Source organism: Zerene cesonia, chromosome 13 (genome assembly GCF_012273895.1).
Source record: "Zerene cesonia ecotype Mississippi chromosome 13, Zerene_cesonia_1.1, whole genome shotgun sequence".
NCBI classification, from domain to species: Eukaryota; Metazoa; Arthropoda; class Insecta; order Lepidoptera; family Pieridae; genus Zerene; species Zerene cesonia.
The window spans coordinates 7,000,378-7,024,684 of record NC_052114.1 but is presented as its reverse complement, the minus strand read 5'-3'; the positions used below and the strand labels follow the sequence as shown (position 1 = coordinate 7,024,684).

Genomic DNA, 24,307 nt, shown 5'->3' with positions numbered 1-24,307 from the left:
GTATATATTACGTCAATGATTAGATGATAATTAAGTTTCAATACCAAATCATTGTAATATGAAACGTTCAAAATATTACACTCAAGGTTTCACTTAATGAAAGAGTCTCTAATTCATATTTTAATCTTGAAGTCAGTCATTTTTTCTTAAAGAAAATGTAATTAAATGAATACCAAGAAAATGTGCAATAAATAAAGAAAATATCAAAACTATTTCTGCGTAGAACCCTTGATTCCTGCTAAATGTGGCTCTTTTATTTATTTATCCCTACTTTATAGCTCTGGATAGTAGGTATTACAAATCGAGACTTAACTTATTCATGTATATATTTATATATTATAACAAAGTTCGCGTTCTAAGTACATTTACAAAGAAAAAAGTCCTATGTTTTATTCCAGAGCCAAATTTAAATAATATAATACATATCTTAAGAAAAAAATCCATTGCAAGATTCCACTTAAGACCGCTGAAGTATTCAACATTAAAGAATAATGAGCAATCGAAGCCTTTAAGAATACCGCTCTTCTTGACATGACATACTGCGCAAGATAACAATCGATTTAACTTTTGGATCGAAAGGTCTCAACTACGTTTTTGCCAATATCGAGTTACTTATGACCTTCGAGGGTTGCATTACGAGTTACTATGCATGTGAGGGAAATAAACGGTCTGTGATGCGTAAAGTTGGGATACACTGGGTTTGGACGTCGTTATTTAATGATTTATTCGTTGTCTATGCTTACCTACATGAATATAGTGTATTTGACAGTGAGTAATATCTTTACTGAACTGTAGCTAAGTTGGATGAAGTGAATAAATGTCATCGTTTTAATGATTTATCAGGAACGATATCTTAATCTGACATATCTTTGTATTTTCTTGTGTTTGATTTTACGCTAGTATTATAAATTTAGAAATTAAAGACTTTTTTACGGATTTTAAACGCGATTTATTCATTATATTATAAAATCCGTTAAAAGTCTTTAATTTCTGACATATCTTATTATAATTATACAATAGATCATAACAGGTTTAGTATTTTATTTAAAAGTTTTATAAAAAAGTTTCATAAATGCTAATGAGGATGTTCATCCTTCATATAAAAAGGACCAATTGCCTGATACTAATTAACAGTTATGTACGTTAACTGTATTAAGTACTCAGTGTGATACCAGCTTAACATTACACAACAGTTTACTGGATCACTCGGTGCAACCCAGAGCGCTACTTTCTTACCGGACCGGAATCTCAAGGCGTGTTCATACTGCGTGATTTAATATCCATAAAGCTGTTTTCACAGTAGTTTCAAAAGTTAATTGGATGTGCAAAAATCTTAAAATATAGCAGCAACACCATGGTTCTCCTGCAAATTGCTAACACACTTTTTCTACGCATATATTTTTCTCGAAAGACTTGCTAAAAAAAGTATACATAATACTCAAATTCAACTCACTGTTTCTACTTCTGTGTTGTAATAAGTTCAAACAAATAACAATCGATGTATAAAAGATAAGGACATTTAATCTAAAAGAGTATCAATGGGGCTTTACCGCTGCTTTTCTTGGCGCATCAATGCAGATGGCAGATATCATGATACGATCATATTTTCACTTTCTTAAGCAACTTTTATGTGTATTTTATTGGTATTTACCTAGTTTTACTATAAGCTTTTAATAGTTCGTCAATAATATAAATTAGGTGGTACAATATTATAATGAATAAATGAATTATCGAAGAAAGAACCTTCCAATAAAAAAAAATAAGTAAAGTAAAAATCAATGCAAAAAATTATGAATCAACAGTGTTTCACCATTTATTGCCTAACCAGTCACATAAACATAAAGATTCATGGTGTCCATAGTCTTTAAAACGTTCAACTAAATTACATTAATTATAGAAAATATATCTGAAAAAAGTTTAAAGCTAACCTTGAAAGAAGCTCAAAAGTGCCAATGACGAAACATTATCTTTGTCGGGTCGAATGTCAGGCGCCCGGCCGGTTTGGTGTTAAATGACACATACATTCATCTCAAGTATAAAAACTACCTCAAAACCCTTATCCTTACCAATTGAGCACGGTTCAATAAAGTATCAACATGTACTTCAAAGTAAGATATTGATGGAACTTATTGACAAAAAAAATGTTAAAACCTTTTATTAAAATTTTACTCAAACCATTTTTTGGAAAAGAAAGCATAATAAAGTACTTATCGTACATTATCAAAATGTAAAATTTATTCAAATATAAAATCCTGAAGCTAATCTCAGCAACTATTGGTTCTTATTAAGCATCATTTCACCAGTTGAAAGCTACGAAAATCCTGAGTGACAATCTTTATATTTTCGTCTTGTATAATCTTCCAGGTAGCAATCATCAGCCTTCTGGTAGCAGTCTGCCAAGCCGGACTCATCCAAGAAGGTCACTCCGCGGTGTCCTCCCAGAGCATCGTGCGCCACGACCAGCCCACACAACAAGCATATGCCCCTATCGTGGCTCATGCCCCAGTGGTTGCCCACAACGCTCCCCTCATTCACGCCTCTCCAATTGTCCAACATGTTGCCCACGCTGCCCCCATCGCCATTGCTCGTGAGCACATCGAGGAACAAGTAAGTAAAACTTCCCAAAGTCAATAGATACTCTTAAAAGAAAAATTCGATAGGTACAAAATTTCGTTGAATGAATATCATTACTTCCAATTCAATATTATCATTTAAATCGTCGTGACAACTTTGTGTAGGCAAAGCAAAACTATCAATTTTTAACGTTTAACGAATTAAATAGCTTCGTCATAACAAGTAAAAGCTTATCATCGTAAGAAATATGTCATGTCAATAAGTCATTCACTAAAAATCTGTGAACTTATGGAAATTGAATTGCAAACAGGCATGATTATAACATGTACATTCTTTATTTAATCTCTTTTGTATCGTTTTTTTACCCATGGAATGGAGACAGAATATGCTTTTGGTTATGAATATGTTGGTAAGTCTTTTATAGCCTCACCTTTATTCTAATTTTCAATTAATATTGAAGTAATTAGAGTATAAAACAAAAGTGTGCGCTCGTACACACAAACGTATATGAAGCATATTTCACATTATTTTTTTTTGTTATATTTGTGAATAACGCAATATTTCATTTGTCCATGCAGAGATATGCGAAATGTTGTTAAAATCTAACAGATTCGTATGCACGTTGTTTGTATAAATTAAGTAATAATTGCACCTAAGACACAAGTCACCATTGGAGATTGGTAGTTTCACATTCCTTGACCAATAGGGAAGTGATCTCGTTTATAATCGCAACTATACTATTAGATAAAGGGACTTGGATAAATTCGAACAACCGCTCTATTTATGATGCAAGTAGGCTTTGCATATCCGGGAATGGCGATTAAATAACATTCACAATCTTAAATGATAGAAGGCGTCACATTAAAGGAGGTTACTAGGATTGCGAATCAACCGTAAGCCAGAAGAACGTCAGAAGTTTTATTTCTAGTTTAATATGAAAATCAACGTGTTTTTAGAAACTGCTTCTTGTTCACTGTAACTATAACTATTTTAACAGCAGAAGTGAAAGGCCTTGATTAAAAATTAATACCGCTAATACAACGCAATTAAACAGTTTGTGCAAGTAACTTGACATAACAACGTTTTGTAATTCGCGTTGCTTATCAATCACGCCAGCAATGGTAGCACAACTAAAATTGGTAATAGCTGCTAATAATACATGTATCAATGTTAATCAAGCAAGCCTTAGAGCAATATTTACACCGAAATAATGGCTTGTGAAACTGTAACTGGAACACTAGGCAATAAGAGAATACAAAATTGAAGGACTATTGTTCTGAAATTCTGATAAATATACATATACTAGGAACAATTTTAAATGTTTCTTTTCATAACAGGACAAGTAACTATTAAGATATAATTTCGACGATTCTTATATAAGTAACAAAAATTTTTGTATCTTCCAGGCTCCAGCTCACTACGAATTCTCCTATTCTGTAGAAGACCCTCACACCGGAGACCACAAGTCCCAACACGAGAGCCGCGAAGGTGATGTCGTGAGAGGAGAATATTCCCTGGTCCAGCCTGATGGCGCTGTCAGAACTGTTGAATACACCGCTGATGCTCACAACGGGTATAAAATCCTACATTGTTTCTTCATAGCACAAGAGCTTTGAGTTACATCATCAACTAGCCTCAATAAGGCCTTATGGGCTATTAAAACTGTTAACTGTTAGATACCATCACCACCACCGGTGAACTGACGATGGTTTTAGAAAAGTTATCCACTAAAAAATCTCATAATTTATTCATGAAAAAATTATAACGTTATTAAATGTAGTGACGAACGTTTTATGAATTAGAACGCGAAAGTGTTACATTATCACGAGTGTGAACTTGCTTCGAATGCGTAGTTGCGCAATTGTAACCATGTGTGTTCTGACCAGATCCAAATAACAGCTAGCGAGACTAACAAGCAAGTGCGTCTAGGACGATGTGATTTATCTATACAGACGTTGTTTCGGCTTATAGATTTGATAAAATCTTTGCGAAGAATAAGCCCTAGTTTTGTAATTGACGTAAATTAAGTGCCCACACTTGTTGAGTGCCTTATCCTTTCTTCGATTTCTTAATACATATATTAATATTAGCTCGCAAATAATACACCTCCAAATGATTAAAATATAAACATTTCGGATAGAGTCAAAAGTATAGCGAAACAGATGTTTATACCTGTATCGAGAACCGAATAATACTTTATAATGTTATTCTACGTAGTAGAAAGTACATTCAATAAATTGGTAACATAATTTTAGGAAATAAATAATAAAACAACTATTTCGAACAACATATTACAAGTTCTTACTGATCTTCACCCTTCTCTACAGTTTCAACGCCGTCGTACACAACTCAGCCCCATCTGAACACGCTGCCGCTGCCCAGGCCAACGCTGCCCAAGCCCGCGCTGCCCCGATCCACGCTGCCCCTGTCGTGCACGCTGCACCCGTCGTCCACGCTGCTCCTCTCGTCCACGCTGGCCCGCTAGTCCACGCTGCCCCACTCGTTCATGCTCCCATTGTCCATGCTGCTCCTCTAGTCCATGGCCAAATCGTCCACTCCACACCCATCCTCGCCCACCATTAATTTATTACTTCTTTTCTTAGTCTATGGTCATAGAAATAAACAATATTTATAGCCTATCCTTATTTATTAGTGTTATTTATCTTATATTTAATGTTTGTACAAATTACCTTCTTCTACAAGCTCTTAAACATATAAACACTCACAAACTATTTACTTTCAATACATCAGCAATAAACCTTTCAAGTGAATGAAATAATCCAATAAACACATCAAGAACACCACGATGATGTATAACTTCATCGAAGCTATTATCTATTTAATCAAACACAGATTCCAATTAGTGTTTTTAACCACCGCGATATGTTAATATAACTTCGGAAGTACTCCCGTTCTTCGGTTGCATTGTTCGTATTCTATTGTTCTCGGCTTCCTATCTAACCGCATATATTATTTGTTTATGCAACGCATATATGAATTAGAACAACGAAGACGTAACTGTATCCGTTGAAAAAATCATTAATTTCAATCACGGTTTAGCCGTCTATCTAATTGATTTCATTTATACGCCTCTTTGCTATGAATGAAACATAATTACTTATTTTGGTGGTTAGGTACGAAAACCACGTATTGGTACTGATTGATATTCATACTCTCAATAAAGTGGTAATAAAATACGCAAAAACTTAAGATAGCAGAAATCCAACTTGGTTTTTGAACTTGACCAAATACAATAATACCACTCTCAAAACCGTGAACTTTATTTACATATTATGACCAGAGGTCGGTATCACCTCAATTCAAAATAAATGACATGTCAATAAGTGAAGCTATTCTGTATTGATGTGTACTTGTTTTAATAAAAACCACATTGAAATTATTTGAAGGTGCAAATTGCCATTCTTGCCATTTCAAAGTAATTTGAGCAAACCTATACTTAAATTGCTTTGAGTTCCAAATAAAGCAACTTAATTTATGCAAAACTAATTTATATTACTCCTTAAATATCACATCCCGTGTTAAGTATGCAATTAAGGTCTTATCAAGAAAGAGGTCAGTGTATTACAAGATTAATATTTGTTGTCGTCTTCAAATACTTCACGATACAAGTTGATTTAAAAATTATGCAACCGTACAAAACCTTTTTAGTAAATTTCATTCTAATCATTCAAATTTACTTTTTTAATTAGAATACAAAGTTTAACAATGAGTAATGTAACTCAATTATTTAAGAGAAACATAGTAATAATCAAAAAATGTATATTTTTCTATTAATTTACAATCCAAGAAAAATTACTCATATTAAGTATTTTTTAAATCCAAACCATCGTTGATTCAGGCTAAATCCATTCTTAAGCCTCACTTAAACAAGATAACACATAGTCACATTCTGGTAAATCGTTCACTTGAATTATTAAAAAAAAACCATGTTACATCGATCAATTCAATCGCGGATGTGTGAAGTTGAGTAACAATACCTAATTACCACATTACTTACATAATGGCTCGAATTTACGAAAAAAGTTTCATACTTACTCGTATTTTATAAAAATGTTGTCCGTGACTTACTTCGCCGAGTATGTAATACAATTTTGTATAATCCAATAAAAGTAATAATTATTTAATATTAGGTTTATAACCGCGGCTTCTCCGTGTGTCAAAAGAAATTCCCTGCGAAATGAGACGTTTCACTGTGATTAAAAGTAACCTATATAACTCTCTAAAAATTTTGTTGCGTTTCGATGCAACGTGAAAAAAAACGAACTTCTGAATAATTTATAGTATTACTTTTTATCATACGTACTGTTCAACACTTATTTAAATATTTCAGCAATTAGTTTACCATATAGTATGTACAGAAAATAAAATTCCGTTTCCAAAATTTAATTGTATTTTTAATATACCTTAATTTATTTTAGTAAATAATATTTTATGAAAGACTGCATGCATTTAATAAATAGCAATTAATTTAGAGAAATCTTAGCTGCGTACTATGCCTATCTGTCTATTTGTCTGTCTGTTACGAAGTCACGCATGAACCAATGTCGTCGATGAAAAAGACCTACACTACCTACACCTTCTATAAGACTTATTTTCAGTTGATATACGGTTATTTACAATGCTTCACTGTTAATATACAACACTGTTTACCTTCAAAATTAGTCTATTATGAACTCATCTCAGTGGCATAAATTAACAATTAAATCATACTTTTTACCATTATTAAAACATTTACACAGAATAATGGGATAAGAAGCATGTAGGTAATTGTTATGGTCTATTAACTTTCCTGTTAACATTGAATTTTAATTGTAGCGTTATTTACTCCCATTTTAAAGATTTATCTAAGGACTGTTTGCCCTTAGATTATTCTTTATATGAAAAACATTTAATATGAAGCACCGTCTTTGACATTATTTAAGTTTAAATTAGTTTATTTTTAATTTTTTGTGTAGTAATTTATTGCACACAAGCACGTTTTGAACTGAACTATTTGGAATATTGAACCGTATAAATATGCCCAACAAAAGCGTGACTAGAAGTTTCAGTTTCAAATTTGACAGACACAACATCTCTAAATGGAAAAATCTCATCAATATAAATTAATAAAATACGATCACAAACGATTCCCTTACCGAATCTTCATCTTCATCACCAGAACGACAATCACAATCCATTTAATGTTTGGTAAACAGTATTCGCCCATAAGTAATCTATCGTAATCATCAGGTGCCATCATCAGATCCAAACTATCCATGATATCATTATTGAAAAGGGACAATATTCTAATGTTTTATATTATGTAATTCCATTTACATTATACTGAATTATATGAACGCACAGGCTTAATTCCTTGGAATTGATTTACAATGTGGTAGCAAGGTAAGATAATAAGAGTTTTATAGCAAGCCCAAATTATAGTAAATAATGCATTTAAAATATTTGTTTACTGCGTAAGAGTTATAAGTATAGTTATTCTATAGAGTATTTTTAAATCCCATTTTATAAATGACAATAAAAATAAAAAGGTCTTCCTAACTTTAAGATTGTAGATAAAGATTGTAGATAAAATTAAGATTGTAGATACATGTAAATATATGGACTTTAGGTATAGATTAAGCAAACGCACTATATTGAAATGTTTAGAGATGCATCCTGTTATTCAGTCTTATATTCAGTCTAAACGACATACACGGCTGTGATCGATGATAAAATTCAAATCAGCTACACACATTTCGTACATACTATCTGATGCATTCAATGAGATTTAAAATCAGATCGGGTATTTCCGGAGACGTAACCTTTAAGATCAGTTTTCATTATTTACTGTGATGAAAAGTAAATCGATATTTGTTGTTTCAATATTCTTTTTTGAATTCGTAACCGTACCGTCACACCCACATATTTGATTCCTGATAGAACCCAAGTATAAAGAAGTACAAGTGATAATACAATATATAATTGTAAAGAGATTCGTATCGGATAAATTTAAAAAGTCAACCGACTATTTTACACTGACTGGCTTTCATAATAATTTTAAATTGTTTCTAGGATACCTACGAATATTAATTACAATATCCAAGGTTATCAGATACGTTTATATTCACATATTCACACACAATCAGTCGACTGATCAATAATTTTTTTGTCTTAAATTTCAGCACACCACGTATCACTGAACATGTGCAATAGTAATGTAATACGATCTAGACTAGACTTGCCTATTTTCGAGCAAGTGTATCACATTTCGTTGTTCCACATTTAGGTATTGTTACTGAGTACTTTTCATGCCTTTCGAATTCGTCTGTTAGTTTGTCTCAATAATCAATTATTAGTATATTTATTATGTTGGTCCATATTAGTAGCAATGCTATGAACATGTTTTTTAAGGTTTTACAGTTGGATTTTAGTTCAATGGTTACTCTGCTAAACTATTCGTAATTCAAAGCCAAATTACTTTTGACCTATTAAAAATCTACACCTACGACTTCGCTTGCGCTACACTTGCATAAAAAAAGGCCAATAAACCAATTTGCAATATGCATATATTAATTATATTAGTAGTTGCTTAGTCAAGGATGGAAAGTAAAAAAAGGTGGAAAGAAATTTTTTTAGGAATGTTTTTCTTCTTCATAGAATGGATGAAAGCCTGTTTGTTAAGATGTAGGATTTTGTTGTACATTTTAATGAGAAAGCAATTCAGTCTCATTTCTTAACGAAATATCAACAGTACCTTGTTAAGATACGAATCGTTTCATATTGGTCACGTAAAACAAAAGTCGGACTAGAGAAAACAAGCATACGACGTGATGGAGATCTTTCGTGATTTATTTCCCTATTAAGGATGTTTTAAACGCTGTTTGTGAGATAATGCAAGTATTATTGTATATATTATTTGAAAGTTATGTAAATGTATGTAAGGTTTTTTAGTGGAGAAAGCGTAACAGAAACTTTATAAAATATGCCCAATAAATTATAACGTAAGAAAATAAATACACGTAAGAGTTTACATTAATAACATTGACGTATTTATGACATCTTAATACATCACAGATTTATGTCAAAATTAAGCTCAATTCTATGCACATACATCACAAGTGAAAAAAACGTCGTCTAACAAATACTGAACCAAATTTTTTGCTTCCATAAAATATTTTTTAAAATAGATAATGAAAGTAATCTTCGCATTAAGATTATGTTGATTATTATTTTCGTTTTAGCGGGACCTAGTGATACCGAAGAGTCATTCGATGGCTCCGACGTCTATAATCAACACGAGCTTTCATAACTTACCAGGCTCGAGAAATCATTCATTAACGAAACTGTTCCATTTTTCTATCTTGTCTACACATGATTATTCCCCTTGAACTGCATTCTGTTCTACATAATTTTACGTAATTGCCATATTATTATCAAACCGCTATATTCTTGCGTAGACGCAGCGTACGGCGCCGCATCTTGGTGGTTAAACCAATATAAAAGTCGGTGGTGTACCTCCTTGGTATCAGTCGTGTGTGATCGTTCCAACGAAGCAAACCTTATTCAAACGCAATGTTCGCCAAAGTAAGTGCAATCCGTGTCCTATCCCGTTGCAAGTGAAAGGATAGATAACAATCGTCAGAGAAATATATGGAGCGTTGAGATTTCATTTTCCGAGAAGTCTGTTCACGCCTGACGGTAGTACCAGCTAGGATTACTAAATAGAACTTGAAAATATAGAGCAATGCACAACGCTGGGTCCTGCAATACCTACTTTATTGCTGCAACAATCTTGTACTATAATTATTTAAATCTTATGTAGAAAAAATATTTAATCGCAACTTTTCCGTATACTTAGCTATATTACTACGCACTTTTTCTTCAAAATGTTTAAAAACTATCCTCTTTTTTCATTATGATTGCACATTTTTAGATTTTTATATTATAATTTTTAATAATTAAACTTTGTTTACATTGCAGTACAAATCTTAGCTTTAGGTTTACCCAATTTATAAAAAGCCTTACAGAACGACAACGTCTAAACTTCAACCAGTAAATAGGGCATATCAATTTCGCCATAGAAGTACAATATCAGCGCTGGTTTCTTTAAGGCCCTATCCTTAGCACTAAATTCTCAATCATTCAATTCTACATTGTATGTTCACAGGGCGCAGTTATCCTCTCCGTGGTAGCAGTTGCAGCCGCCGGGCTGCTGGCGGGGCACGGCTATGCCGGCGAGAGCTACGGCCACGAGGCTGTCGCGTACGCACCAATCGCACAAGTCGCGGCCTATGAAGCCCATGATCAACACGTGGACTATCATGTAAGAACATTCTATGTGCTTCTATCGCTTGGTGAAACTCACATAAATTGTAATGCTATTAATTTTTTGCTCGATGAAAACGCATTTCTTTAAACTTTTTGCAAGACCTATATTTCACATACAAATAAAAAATAATACAAACGCTGACAATGTTAATAGAAGGCATAAATCTTAAATGCAATCAGAGAGTGATAGAGTGGATAACAAAAACAAAACATAAACTACCATATAAACTGCCAACAAAGAGACAATAAATGTAATTGCATATTATAATAGCACACCGCACAATGCATTTCACAACGAGCAAACATAAATGAACTCGACCCACAATTTAGTTTCGGTGTAACGATATAAACAGCGGATAATGACCACAGAGGGACGCTCGCGTAATGAGAACATGCATTAAGACAATAAATTGCACAATCTGCGCAGGCCCAGATACTAACATGGTCAAGGCCATGTTTCGCAAGAAGAGTACAGATTTCAAAAGATAATCACTATCATTAAAAATAAACAAAGGATTAGTGTTCTTCTATATGCGAGAACCCTTCGAGATTTTCGTGGAAGCTCTGCTGCTACGTATTATGTAAAAAATATACTTATTGTTAGCAACAAATGTGGTCGATGGCTATAAAATTTTCATTTCACTTACTGTTAATCTATTTATTTCATTCACATAACAATTTCTCTTAACATAACATTAAACTGCTCTTAATAAAACTGTGCTTATAGTTACCAGTATAAAAAGAGGATGGCGTAATACAATAGTAAGTTACTAATTGATAGTTACGTAATCTGAACGTGTTGTTACCCGATTAACGTATCGCTTCCGGGGCAAATATCTGCGAACAATCCAGCTTTACTTTTACCAATATTACATCATGAAGTTTTCGCTAAACTCGCTAAATATTAATTTATTCTCCCTCGTAATATAGACACGCGATTTGGCTGTTGCATACTATTAGGGCATATAATTAACAGTCTATGTATGTAACATACAAGTTGATTGAATAAAATAATTTATTTTAATGCATTTAATAAATAAATGAGGGTAGGAATATTAATGCAAATGAATTATAATTATGCGCAATAGAATATAAAACACTACAAAAAGTCCAATACACATAGAAGCAGAAAAAAACAATAAACTCTGTACAAGAAAAAAAACATCGAGTACCTAACTATGCAAACTATAAAAAAATAATCAAAACAACATTGTATAAAAATAAACTACTTAATTAAAATTTTTTATTAAGCAGCTATTTTAATAAAACGTTATATCACCCAAGCGAGATTGTATATACATATTATAATGTTTGTTAACAATAACTTGATAATATAAAATTAGATAACACCTAGTTACAAAACAAAAGGAAATGAAATCGTTCGAATAAGTATGAGATAGCAACGCTTTACGTTGTCATAAATAGACCGCCGTGAGTAATAATTTGATCTAAACAGTCGTTATGTAATGACTGAATCCTAGTCGTGATTTAAGCTCCAATAACTGATCTCGTTTTCCCAGGACATTGTGAAATGGTCGAGGGATAATGACTAGAATGATGTGGATGAAATCGAGCGTTGTTTGCATAAACAGTTTTGCGCACGCTCGTTTTAATAACAGATATGGATTGTTAGCGGCCGCTGCCGACCCAAATACAGTTGCGTAAAGGCGACACTTTTAATGGAGGATGTTTTGATTGCTGCTATGTACAATTTCAACAACGTGTTTTGGCGTGGGACTTTTTTTAAAATATAACATAATAGTTCGTAAAGGATTTTATACTTTATGTATAGAGTTACAATTTTCAGTATACAGCCCAATAGTAGTATAGCTTTTGTCCGTATATAAAATTATTTTTAAAAGTGAAACTCTTTTAATCAAACTTGTTTAATTATGCACACGAACGCTTGACGCGTTGATGTCTTTTCAATTAGATTTTTTTTCTACACATCTAAACGCATTTCATTCTTCTTGTTTATTGAAGAGTTATATGTATTCATTTTAATTTATGATTATCTACATTATCTTATATATATTATCTAAATTCACCATTCTAGCTTCATATAGCAAAACTTATTATATTAAAACTAGACATTTAGTTAAGCTGAGTAGAAACTTACGAAATGTAACTGTTAAAAAAACATTTTACTACAAATATGTGATAACGTCAACGAATTAATCATGATAATTATGAATGACACACGATCCCCTATCTGGTTTTATAATTACATTTATATTAGACGTATACGATACTATCCTCTTATTGTTCCATAACTGATTTCCCATAAATAAACTTTACCTTTTATTTTCCCCAGGCCCATCCTAAATACGACTATTCATACTCCGTGTCGGACCCTCACACCGGCGACCACAAGACCCAGCACGAGGCGCGCGACGGTGACGTCGTTCATGGTGAATACTCCCTCCTGCAACCTGATGGCTCCTTCCGCAAGGTCACCTACACCGCTGATGACCACAACGGGTAAGGCTTAACTTCCCAGCAAAGCATTTCAACACCCGGTTTAAACAATCAACGATTAATCACAGTAATAAAAGACAAAATTTATCGCATTATAATTCGTACACATAGACTAATAATACAAATTGTGTTCAAAACAAACCATGCTTATATATTTTTGTGAGCTTAATTTATTGATACTAATTAGTACATTTTTAAAGCAATTTTCAAAAAGTAATGTTCTATAGATAACAATGAATAATTATGAGGATTATAACGGCTACGATAAAGTCATATGTTAGCAAATTATCATATCGGTCTAGTAAGCATCTGTGTGTCGCCGGAAAATGACTTTATTATATGCTTTGATAAAGAGACTGTGACGGCCTGACAACAGCGCGTAACGGAGGATTGTATGGACATCATATATGACTATCATATTACTTAAAATGTGTAGATCATAATTCCCCCGTTATGTGGGTGTGTCTGTACGAGAAAGTGGCAAATCATAGAGTATAGTAAGTTTTACCTACCTACCTGCGCTACCTAAATAAATCCTCAAATAGTCAGTTCTGTTGCATCATGACTAAAAACAATATGCATACGAATGGAATTCAATACTTCAGACTGAAACTAGTTTGCCCAATGAACCGCAATTTCATCATAAATTAAATCATATTTCCAATAAATCGAATGTCGCATAATCCGTTTAATTCACTTCAAATTTACATATTCAACATTACTAAACACAATGTAGTAATTACTTGTTGCGGTCACCGAATCACCAAATAGACCGTGATAATGTAAGTGATGGTTATTGATTATTGACTATTAATTTATTTATTATTCTATTGCAGCTTCAACGCGATAGTTCACAACACCGCACCCGTTCACCCTGAGTACCACCACTAAGGTGGTATGTTGGCCGGAAGGCAGAGCTCCTATGTGATATTACGTGTACCTTATACTTTAGATAGTCTTTAGTTGACAACGAACTTTATGTTTTAAGACTGCGGCGAATAAACTTTACAAAACTTAGTTTGACTTTATTTTAACTATTTATCCCCAAAATTTATTATTGAGAACTCCAGACAAATCATATAAAACCACTGCCCTAATTTCATGATTTTTAGAGAAAAATATTAAATAATAATCTGAATCATTTGGAAATCCTCCCGACCTTATATGTTTATTTATAAATAAGCCATACATAATGGGGCCGTCTGTCACATAGATCCATTGATATAACCGATTGCAATAATATCGATTTATTATTTTTTATATAGTAGCAATTAATTATTATTTCTTACCTTATCTAATTATATAAGCAATTTATAACAATGAAATAATGAAATATTTGTCGATACAATATCATTAATGATTGGCGTATTTTACATATTTCTCATATAGAAATTAAAAACTTTTCAACGGATTTTAAACGCGAGACTGAGAGTCTCCCCGTGACCACGCTCGCTGTAAAGTGTTCGAAACGTCGGGTTAATAATATAATGAATAAATCGCGTTTAAAATCCGTTGAAAAGTTTTTAATTTCTAAATGTATAATATTCGCGTAAAACCAAACACAAGAAAATACTATATTTCTCATAACTTAAATTATGGATTTATTATAGATTAACCTGGTTAATGGAGCGAAAATATTTCATAAAATAATTTGCAACTGATTTGTGTTCCGAAAAGTTATTTATTCAAATGAATAATTGTCGTATTCGCTGTACGATATATCATTATCATCATCATCACTGGCCCCTGCAGTTTCCTTTGCAAGGACACAGGCCAGAGTTGCGGCCATTATGCACCACGCTGACCAAATGCTGATTGTTAATAATTTCTATGTATACACAATACAACATGTTATGTATGTTCAAATTATATTCTGATACCACTGTTCATCACTGTTCTTACATGGTTGCGAAATCATAGGAGAATGTAGCAGTAATTAACAAAATTAAATCATATATTCTCATAACCATACATAACGGTATGTGTTCTGTGTATACATTATACACCAGCGTGTATTCTGTATGATAAAAGTATACTAATCACACGGAAAACCGACTTTAGAAGCTTCATTAATTCTCACACACATGATCGCCTATTTCACGGAAAAAATTACGGTGTTATATAAAATGGCAAGAGAAATATCTGGTTATCAATATGAATCAGCCCGCGAGTATTGACTCATATTACCAAGCAAATCATTTGGCAAATTTGAAATGACATTGATTTACTTTATCGGTGATGAAACTGGTGATGTGAATAGTATCCGAAGTCATGTATTGTACAAAATGAAGCATAATGTTAAATCTTTCGAAATTATTTGAATACTAGCTTTAAATGCGCCCACCGGTCTTCCGCAAAGTCAAAGAAAAAATTGACAGACTGAGGTTTTTAATATTATTATGGATGTAAATTAACAGACTTGATTATTTATTAAAGTAATACTATGAAAGAATAGATAATTTAATTCCTTCTAATAAATATTATGTATGGCAGTACCACACAAGTGAGTAATGTTTGATCATAGATGGGATCTTAGGGATCCTTAAATAATGAAAAAAATTTTCAGAAATATATCCATCCATATACGGTTGCCATAAAAATTAAAAAAAAATTATTTGGTTAATATAATATCAAGCGATGAGCTGATGAATGACAGTCGAAACTTAAATCTTAGGCCAATTCTGCAATAAATAGTAATGAATTTAATAAATTTGGTGACCGGCCAAATCATTACGATGGGGAAACAGAGGGCATTCCTTCTGGACAACGCTAGAATAGTCCACAGGTTCCTCACTCAGTCGTCCTAGGCTTCGCCATGAGTGTTCACGGGAGCATCTAATAATACCGCCACAAGACGAGATACTATACAGAAATTAATAATTCTTCACCAGCTTTCATGTAAAAAAGGATTTGTCAAAATCGATTCACCTAGTAGATATTACTGATAAATCAGTAAATTATTAAAATAAAGCCAAAAATAAAATACAATTGAATTGATAAACTACTAATTTTTTGAATTTTCAACTTTAATATGCCATACAGAATAACTTGTTTCTTATGAACTCAAACATAAATCGTTTTGTAAAATGTTTTCATACTGATAGAACGTTAATTCAAATACAGGTGACTTGACCCTTTACTAATACCTTGTACTAGAAATAAATGTAATTATTTTAGGCATAAAAATATGAAAAAATCGCCACTAATTTCAAAACTGTTATTGTGAAGATTGAAAAATTACTACGCCTGTTGAAATAATAATATTCAAAATTACGCGACGTGTAATTTTGTTGTCTATATTTAAAATATTTATGGATACCAATAATTAAATATGATATTTATAACATAAATAAAATAAGATTTTTCTTTATTATCCATTTTATTCTATCGAAGATGTCACATCGATATCACGCCTTTGAAACGTTAGAGGTTGTTTCTTCGTGATGCCATTATAGACAGAAGACGTAGAGAAGACTAAGCAATATTTTTTTTAAATAAATTCACATTCAGAAACAAACGTTCATTTATTTGCCAACATGTTTTGTTTACAAAGATTCTTAAACATAAATATTATACAACAAATGTTCCTGCGAAAAAGTAACAAATTATTAAAGGTTGACATAGCATGCACAAATTAAACAGAGCTATCTCTTAAAAGTAGAATACAAACATATTTTTATGGCAGATTAAATAATTTAATGAATAGACTGATACCTATAATTTATGTTTTGTGGTTAATGTTCAATAAATATACAGTTTTTATAATTTCTGTTCTCAATATTACTGCCTTGTAAAACCTTAAAGCAAATATTTTTTCATGTGCTTTGTCTTTCATACGTTGTAGATGAAAGAATACTATTTGAGGAGTAACGTAATAATAACGAGGAAAATTTATTTCAATAATTTAATACGTTTCTTAGTGTAAAGAATCTCTGTTTTTGTGTGTTGAATTAATTGCCGGGAATTTTAACTTTACCACATAAAATACACCTAAAATGCCTTTGTTAAGCGAGTGGTTGTGTTGTGCAGTCTCTTCTGATCAGAAGGAAAGGCCGGAGCAAAAATATTATATATTACAACTATTATAAGCTTTGAATGACCAATCCATGAAATATTTTTAAGAGGCACACAGAAATATCCTCTGTAAAATATAATAGGACTCTTGACTTCCACTGAGCAACACATTTTGCGACTCATTTTTAATTCCCATCGCATAAACGAGTAAATGTATAAGATTGACGTATGTCTGTGTGCGCGCGTGTGTATATGTTCGCGTATGTGTGTGTGTGTATGTGTTTGTGTGAAAATATGAAGATAAAACTATGCTCAACTTCAAATCCAACATTATGGCCGCCGACGCAAAATGGGGTAGGAGTTTCTAAAAGTTTTAATTCAATTAACTTGTTATCATATGTTACACTCAAAGACCGAAAATCTCTCACTGAGCGAATAAAAAGCAAATTTTTCGGTCAATAAGAGATTTCCGTATTTGAGCGTAACATACCTACACAAATAAAACAAAAGCTTTTGTCAGTACTTCTAAAATCATAATATTTTCTTAAGTGCTTAATTTACATGAGACGAAGCTACAAACAACCTTTTTAATCTTTCTTCTGTGTCCTTTCCGTTTCAACTAAATAATTTTTGGAATGACTTAACCGATTTTGGTAACATTTAAATTGTAAAATAAAAAGTTGTTTTGATATAGTACGACTATTTATATGATCGTACAATCTGTTTATAAACGTGCCCATTATAACATCGGATATTCTATTCATATTAATAGATGACTGATGATGATGAAATCAAAACTTTTTTATGATCACAATACAGTGGACGGTAATATATAAACGTTTCGCAGGACAATGTTTAAGTTTCGAATTTGTCAGAATATATAGTAGTATTATAATTTCTATTTAAAAGTATACTTTAAAAAAAAAAAACTAAAAGGTAATTTTGAAATGTGTCAGTAAACATGACTACTTTATAATAATATTTTATGAATAACCAAATCAAGCAGTACAAATTCATATAAAACCATATTTTTTAACTCTACAAGCATGCTAATATAAATATACTTCATTTGCAATTTATAACAACAATTGTTTGTGGAATTTCAAATTATAAATAACAATACATTAAGGTTACCAAACAGTATTATGTTATGTGATTTCTTTGTAGTAAATTTAAATACGCATTATGCAGTAAACGCGCTCACGCACAAATATTGTCTCACGCATTTATTGGCGATTTGCATAATAACACCAAAGGTTCCGTGTACTTGGATGAATGCGTAGGATGTTAAATAATTCCTCGAATGTTGCTTTAAATAAACTGGGCTCTGAAACAAAAGCAATTGTCACGGCATTTAAAAGAGTTTTGTAAAACTCGTGCACTGAATACAGGAGAAGGAAACGGAGCTGCCACTGAATACTAATTTACATATTAATTGTATACCGCTATTCATGTTTTCAGCGACATTGATGGTTTGTTTCGGTGTTACAGAACAGAATATTTTAGGACGAACAAAGCATGTCTTATAAGACGACGGATCTGCTGAAAAAAATCAGTTGTCTTCCATCTATCAGCAAGAAAGATGACTCCTAGAGTAAGTTGACACTTTTCTGACTTTTAATGGCTTTTACATATTTTTCATGCATTTATTTTATGTAGTAATGGCCAATACCTTGCTCGCTTTTAAGAGTTACGATAACAAGTTGGGATTGACGACGGTTAAAATATGGATAAGATATAGTGAGGAAAAGGATACGGCTTCCCCTCTCACCGTACGAAATACAGTAACATTCTTATCCTACTATTTCATTCCGATCTTCTGTGCGGTTGTGGTGGCCCAATTCGAGCCAAAGTGTACTCGCCTCCCACAACACATTTTCATATATTATTTTCCTATTTGTTTCAGATTGCATTTGTGAGCTTGCTCTCAGTCCTTTGCCTTTTTGATGGGTGTTTATGCGCTACATACTCAAATGTCTTTGTTCGTGGCGGCTCTGAAATTGTACCTTTAGAATACATCAATTATGGTGCGCCTCAAGTAGCCCAAATATCTGCAGCTCCTATTGATTCGGTAGTTTCGTTACAAAATACCCTAAACCCTTGCGTCATCAACGCGCCGATCCCCGCGTTGGCGCCAATAGGTTCCACGGCTAATGCTCAAATTGTTGCTTACAAGCCACCGGTCGCTAATGTGCCTGTCGTATTAGCCAATAAGGATGTAAGTATACAGCTTTAACAATGTGGCTTGAACATACACTATTTGCACTATCAAACTATAATAAGTGCATAATTCACAGGATACATTTGGTTACCAATATTCGTATGCAGTTTACGATGATGGCACGGGTGATAAGAAGACACAAAGTGAACAAAGCGATGGCTCAGTAGTTCAAGGACAGTACTCTTTTATTCAACCTGATGGTTACAGACGAGATGTCGTTTACACAGCTGATGACTTGAAAGGGTAAATATCACCTTCATTGTTTGTCTATTATTTTATATTTGAAATCATTTTTTCTTTCGGCTTCGCCAAAAATGTTTTTATAATTATAAATGCATATGAAATCATGTCAATTTTATTAAAATAATTATGGAATTATTCATTTAGATTTAACGCCGTTGTAAAAACGGTATCACCTGAACCCGAAATTATTAATAAGGACGTAGCAGTGGAACCAGCTGAAATTAATGGGACACCTTGCAAGGAACCAAACAAAGAACAATTAGTAGAAGCACCGAGAGACGAAGGCAAAACAACTGAGCCGTTAGAAGAAGTTACGGAAGCTGTAGATAATAATGAAACAAAGAGTGATGAAAAATCAACCGAAGAAGTAACTGCTCCTAGCACAGAAGCATCAACATCTACAGATCCAGAGCCAAATGTTGTAGTATCATATAGCGATTTTATAAATTGCCTTCAATCTAAAAGGATAGCGGGTGCAAAGAGTGCAGTTTCTCCTTTGACGTACATCCTCATTCCATCCCTGAATGGACGACAAAAATCTTGTTAAGCCACGTTATTGACAAATTCTGTGTCACAAATATTATTGTCTAGTCTAATGGAACAATATTTTATAAAACAAAATGTTAATTGTAATAAATCAACATTAATTAATTGAATTGATACTATAACTTCCTAATAAATATTTACGCATGTTTACAAGTGTACTGTTATTTTTTGCATAATGTTAATCGTTACGTTGTAGACGTATAATTACTCTAGGGAAACTAAATATAAGTAACTCTTCATGCTTCGCATTAACAAATTATATTCCATTTTCGTTCCGGCTCCGATCGGAACGATCTGAGACATTATCAAAACAAAGTGGCTATCTGTTGGTAAAAAGTTTTAAAAATCGATTCAATAGATTTTAAACTTATTGCTCAAATCGTCAAAAACACAAAAAACTATCTCTTTGTAATGTCGGTACACTTTTTTTTTGGATTTAAATAAAAACGATAAGATAACAGATATTCACTATTTTGGTTAGAATAGTGGCATAGATTTGGCTATATTTATGTTTGTATGAAACAAAAAGAAGGAAAAATAGGAAAAGAAACATGTCGAAATACAGAACTTATTAACTTTTTAAATAATAAAATAAATTACAAGTTATGAATATTTCGCTTAAAAATTTGCTTTCAAAAATACGCTCTAATTATAGAATCAATTAAATGATCCAGTTTCTCTTATATACGAGTGTTCTATGTATACTTTTCATACGTAAGGAATTTATTTAATCCTGGTGATACTAATCAGATTATGAAATGAACTTATGAAATTATTGCAATTTTACGATCCTTCAGTGTACATCTTTCTTCTTCTAAAGTATTTCAATGCTATAAAACTAAAAATTTTAGTGTACAAAGTTAAAATAAAATCTGTACGTTTATAGTGGTTCAAAATCGAATCTAAAAATCTCGGTTACATACATTCGTACAGATAAAGCTTCTAAAAGCATGTAAAAATGTTTTTCAACATACGCGAAAAATCTTGAATTCAAAGCAGGTAGTATTTATTACAATAAGCCGTTTATTACAATAGGATAAATAAATAAATAAATAAATAAAAAAATAAAAAATAATGTTGTTAAATTGCCTTTCGCAAGCATTCAAAGTAAGTCATAAATATACAATAAACGTTTTAAAGTCCTGAAATACATAATCTAATGAATTAAATATTTAAGAGGAATATAGATTTCACGTTGTGAATCATTATAAAAGTTTTATCTCATTTTGTCATCGAATCAATTAATATAATTATTATTATCATAACATAATCTTTTTTCCTAATAAAATTTATTATTATTGTTCTATTCAATATGACATGACTTGCACTACAAAAGACCTCAATAAAACAAATTACTATCAATTTCGACGCGGGTAACTCATAATCAATTAGGAAGTATCCATTACGGTTATAACTCCTAAAATGCCAATGAAATAACCAGCATACAAGGCATTGTTTCCGTGCAGCCAACGAATAACCATTTCATATTTGTATCGTGACCTTGTGTGGTCAACGTTAGAGTCAAGGTGCGTGCACGCATTTCTTTGCCCCACCTCAAAACAATTTCGCGACCATGTTCTATAAAACCATTGAGCTGGACCGTTGACATCAATCAACTCTGATTTGTTTTATACAACACACAAAATGTTCAGCAAAGTGAGTGCTTTTCTAATAAAAACACAAACATTCTTATAAAAGAATATGTATTGATATACTTTGATTTTCAGATCGTAGCTTTCGGCGCCTTCTTGGCTGCGGCCAACGCTTATGGACACGGCCACGCCGTATCCTCCCAAAGCATTGTTCACCACGGTGGACACTATGGTGCTCCTCTGGCCCATGCCGCCCCATTGGCTCATGCTGCACCTTTGGCATACGCTCCCGTAGCATACGCTGCTCCTGTCGCACACTACGACGGTCATGACACCTATGTATGTAGAGAAAACGCCAGTCCTATTTCATCATCATATTCTGTGACATGTTTTTTTTTCTTTCATTATATAGCATGGAATGGTTGTATGTAACAGGCGCACCCGAAATACGACTTCGCGTACTCGGTAGCGGACCCACACACGGGGGACCACAAGTCGCAGCACGAGAGCCGCGACGGCGACGCGGTGCACGGCTCCTACTCGCTGGTGCAGCCTGACGGCTCCGTCCGCAGCGTGCACTACACCGCTGATGACCACAATGGGTAATATATTCTTCATATTTATTATAGACAATATAAGTAAAAATGTCTAAAAATGATACTATTCTTGTCTCTTCCAGATTCAACGCAGTTGTCCACAACTCCGCCCCATCAGTGCACCCCGCCCCAGCCTACCACCATTACTAAACAATGACCATTGCCTTACGATTCCCAATTATTTATTCTAATGTAAATATTGCTGTGTTAAAGTTGTAAATTTGTAAATAAAGTATGAATGATTAAAACGTTTGTCATTATTATTTACACAATCCTTGGTATGAACAGAAAAGCTTTTTTTGAAATAATTACGGACAATTTTAAGCAAAACAATTTTTAGCTAACAAAACGTATCTGTACAGAAGAACAACTCACAAGAATACGCACCTTTTATTACCCTTTCAGAAGTAGGTATACATAAAAAGGAAAAGAAAATGGTAAATTAAATAAAATTAAAAACTTTTATTAAAAAAGGAAGTGGTGGCTCAGTTGTGAGAACCTCGGACTTCAAAATCGATACGTCGAGGTTCGAGACCGGGGCGAGCGTGCAGGAAATAAATTGATTTTTCAATTTATCTGTGGATAACATCACCACTGCTTAAAACGGTGAAGAAAAACATCGTGAGGAAACCGGCATGTCCAAGAATCAAAAGTTCGACGACATGCGACATCTGCCAACCCTCACTTGGCCAGCGTTGTGGATTATGGCCTAAACCCTCATAGGAGGCCCAGCAATGGGAACATATATGGGCTGATGATGATGATGATGAAAAACTTTATTTATTTTCAGTAAACATTATACATCATTATTTACTTAATTTAAGATAGAACAATATTATACTCCCGTGTTTGACAATTATTCAATTATGTATTATGTATATGTTTAAGTAATAAATCGTAACTAATGCAGAACTTCTGTTTCTAATTACTACAAATTCGGACCCAATATAACATATCTTATATATTTAAACGAGCAATTCTTGTATATATATATAATTGGAATCTCGGAATCGGCTCCAACAATTTTCATGAAATATAGTGTATAGGGGGTTTCGGAGACGATAAATCGATCTAGCTAGGAATCTTTTTTAGGAAATGTCATATTCGTATTTTATTCGTGTTTTATCGACTTAAACTTACTTTTTTAACAAATAGGAGGCGTTTGAGTAAGTTGAGTCCCAATTTATTATGACTCTTCCTGACATCTATTGGTGAATAATAATACTTAAATATAATTTCCGAAAAACACATTTTATAAAAAAAAAAAAATCCGAGCAAAGCTCGGTCATCCAGGTACTAACACTATAATTTATCAACTATATCTGTTTGGAATATCATGTAATCCGATTAGGACTTCGGGTTGTAAGTCTGATATATTGGTTTAAGGTTTACGGTTAACATTTCAAAAATGATATCATAAACACCTTTATTATAATTTATAAAGACTCAAATAACACACATTTTAATATCATATTCTTCCTGATAACGCTAATTGATAGATGATATAGCATATGAAGAAGTATATGAAGGAAATTATATAAAGAAAAAGAAATGATTGCCAGCTCCGTCAGCCGCAACGTAAGAAAGACCATAAGTAAGAAAGACAATATTACAAATACTTGCTGCCAATTTTTTACAGGCGACCTATCGCTGGCATTCTCCCTCAACATTCATTTGAAACTAATTTATATCAAACAAATGAATATCTGCAGAAT

At 32.7% G+C, this 24,307-nt stretch overlaps 3 protein-coding genes across 3 annotated transcripts; all 3 read left to right on the top strand.

Annotated features, from left to right (window-relative positions):
- Positions 1 to 2,037: 2,037 nt before the first annotated feature.
- On the top strand, positions 2,038 to 5,205 carry LOC119831539 (cuticle protein 19-like). Its single transcript, XM_038354948.1, has 4 exons — positions 2,038 to 2,108; positions 2,365 to 2,607; positions 3,981 to 4,147; positions 4,902 to 5,205. The coding sequence occupies exons 1-4, from the start codon at positions 2,097 to 2,099 to the stop codon at positions 5,155 to 5,157; spliced, it is 678 nt and encodes a 225-aa protein (XP_038210876.1). The 5' UTR covers positions 2,038 to 2,096; the 3' UTR covers positions 5,158 to 5,205.
- Positions 5,206 to 10,004: 4,799 nt separating this feature from the next.
- LOC119831554 (cuticle protein 19-like) lies at positions 10,005 to 14,397 on the top strand. The gene is made up of 4 exons (XM_038354962.1): positions 10,005 to 10,158; positions 10,742 to 10,897; positions 13,217 to 13,383; positions 14,217 to 14,397. The coding sequence occupies exons 1-4, from the start codon at positions 10,147 to 10,149 to the stop codon at positions 14,269 to 14,271; spliced, it is 390 nt and encodes a 129-aa protein (XP_038210890.1). The 5' UTR covers positions 10,005 to 10,146; the 3' UTR covers positions 14,272 to 14,397.
- Positions 14,398 to 18,976: 4,579 nt separating this feature from the next.
- LOC119831311 lies at positions 18,977 to 22,840 on the top strand. The gene is made up of 8 exons (XM_038354612.1): positions 18,977 to 18,988; positions 19,301 to 19,612; positions 19,692 to 19,858; positions 20,003 to 20,403; positions 21,999 to 22,060; positions 22,132 to 22,335; positions 22,432 to 22,598; positions 22,676 to 22,840. The coding sequence occupies exons 1-8, from the start codon at positions 18,977 to 18,979 to the stop codon at positions 22,740 to 22,742; spliced, it is 1,392 nt and encodes a 463-aa protein (XP_038210540.1). The 3' UTR covers positions 22,743 to 22,840.
- The last annotated feature ends 1,467 nt before the right edge of the window (positions 22,841 to 24,307 follow it).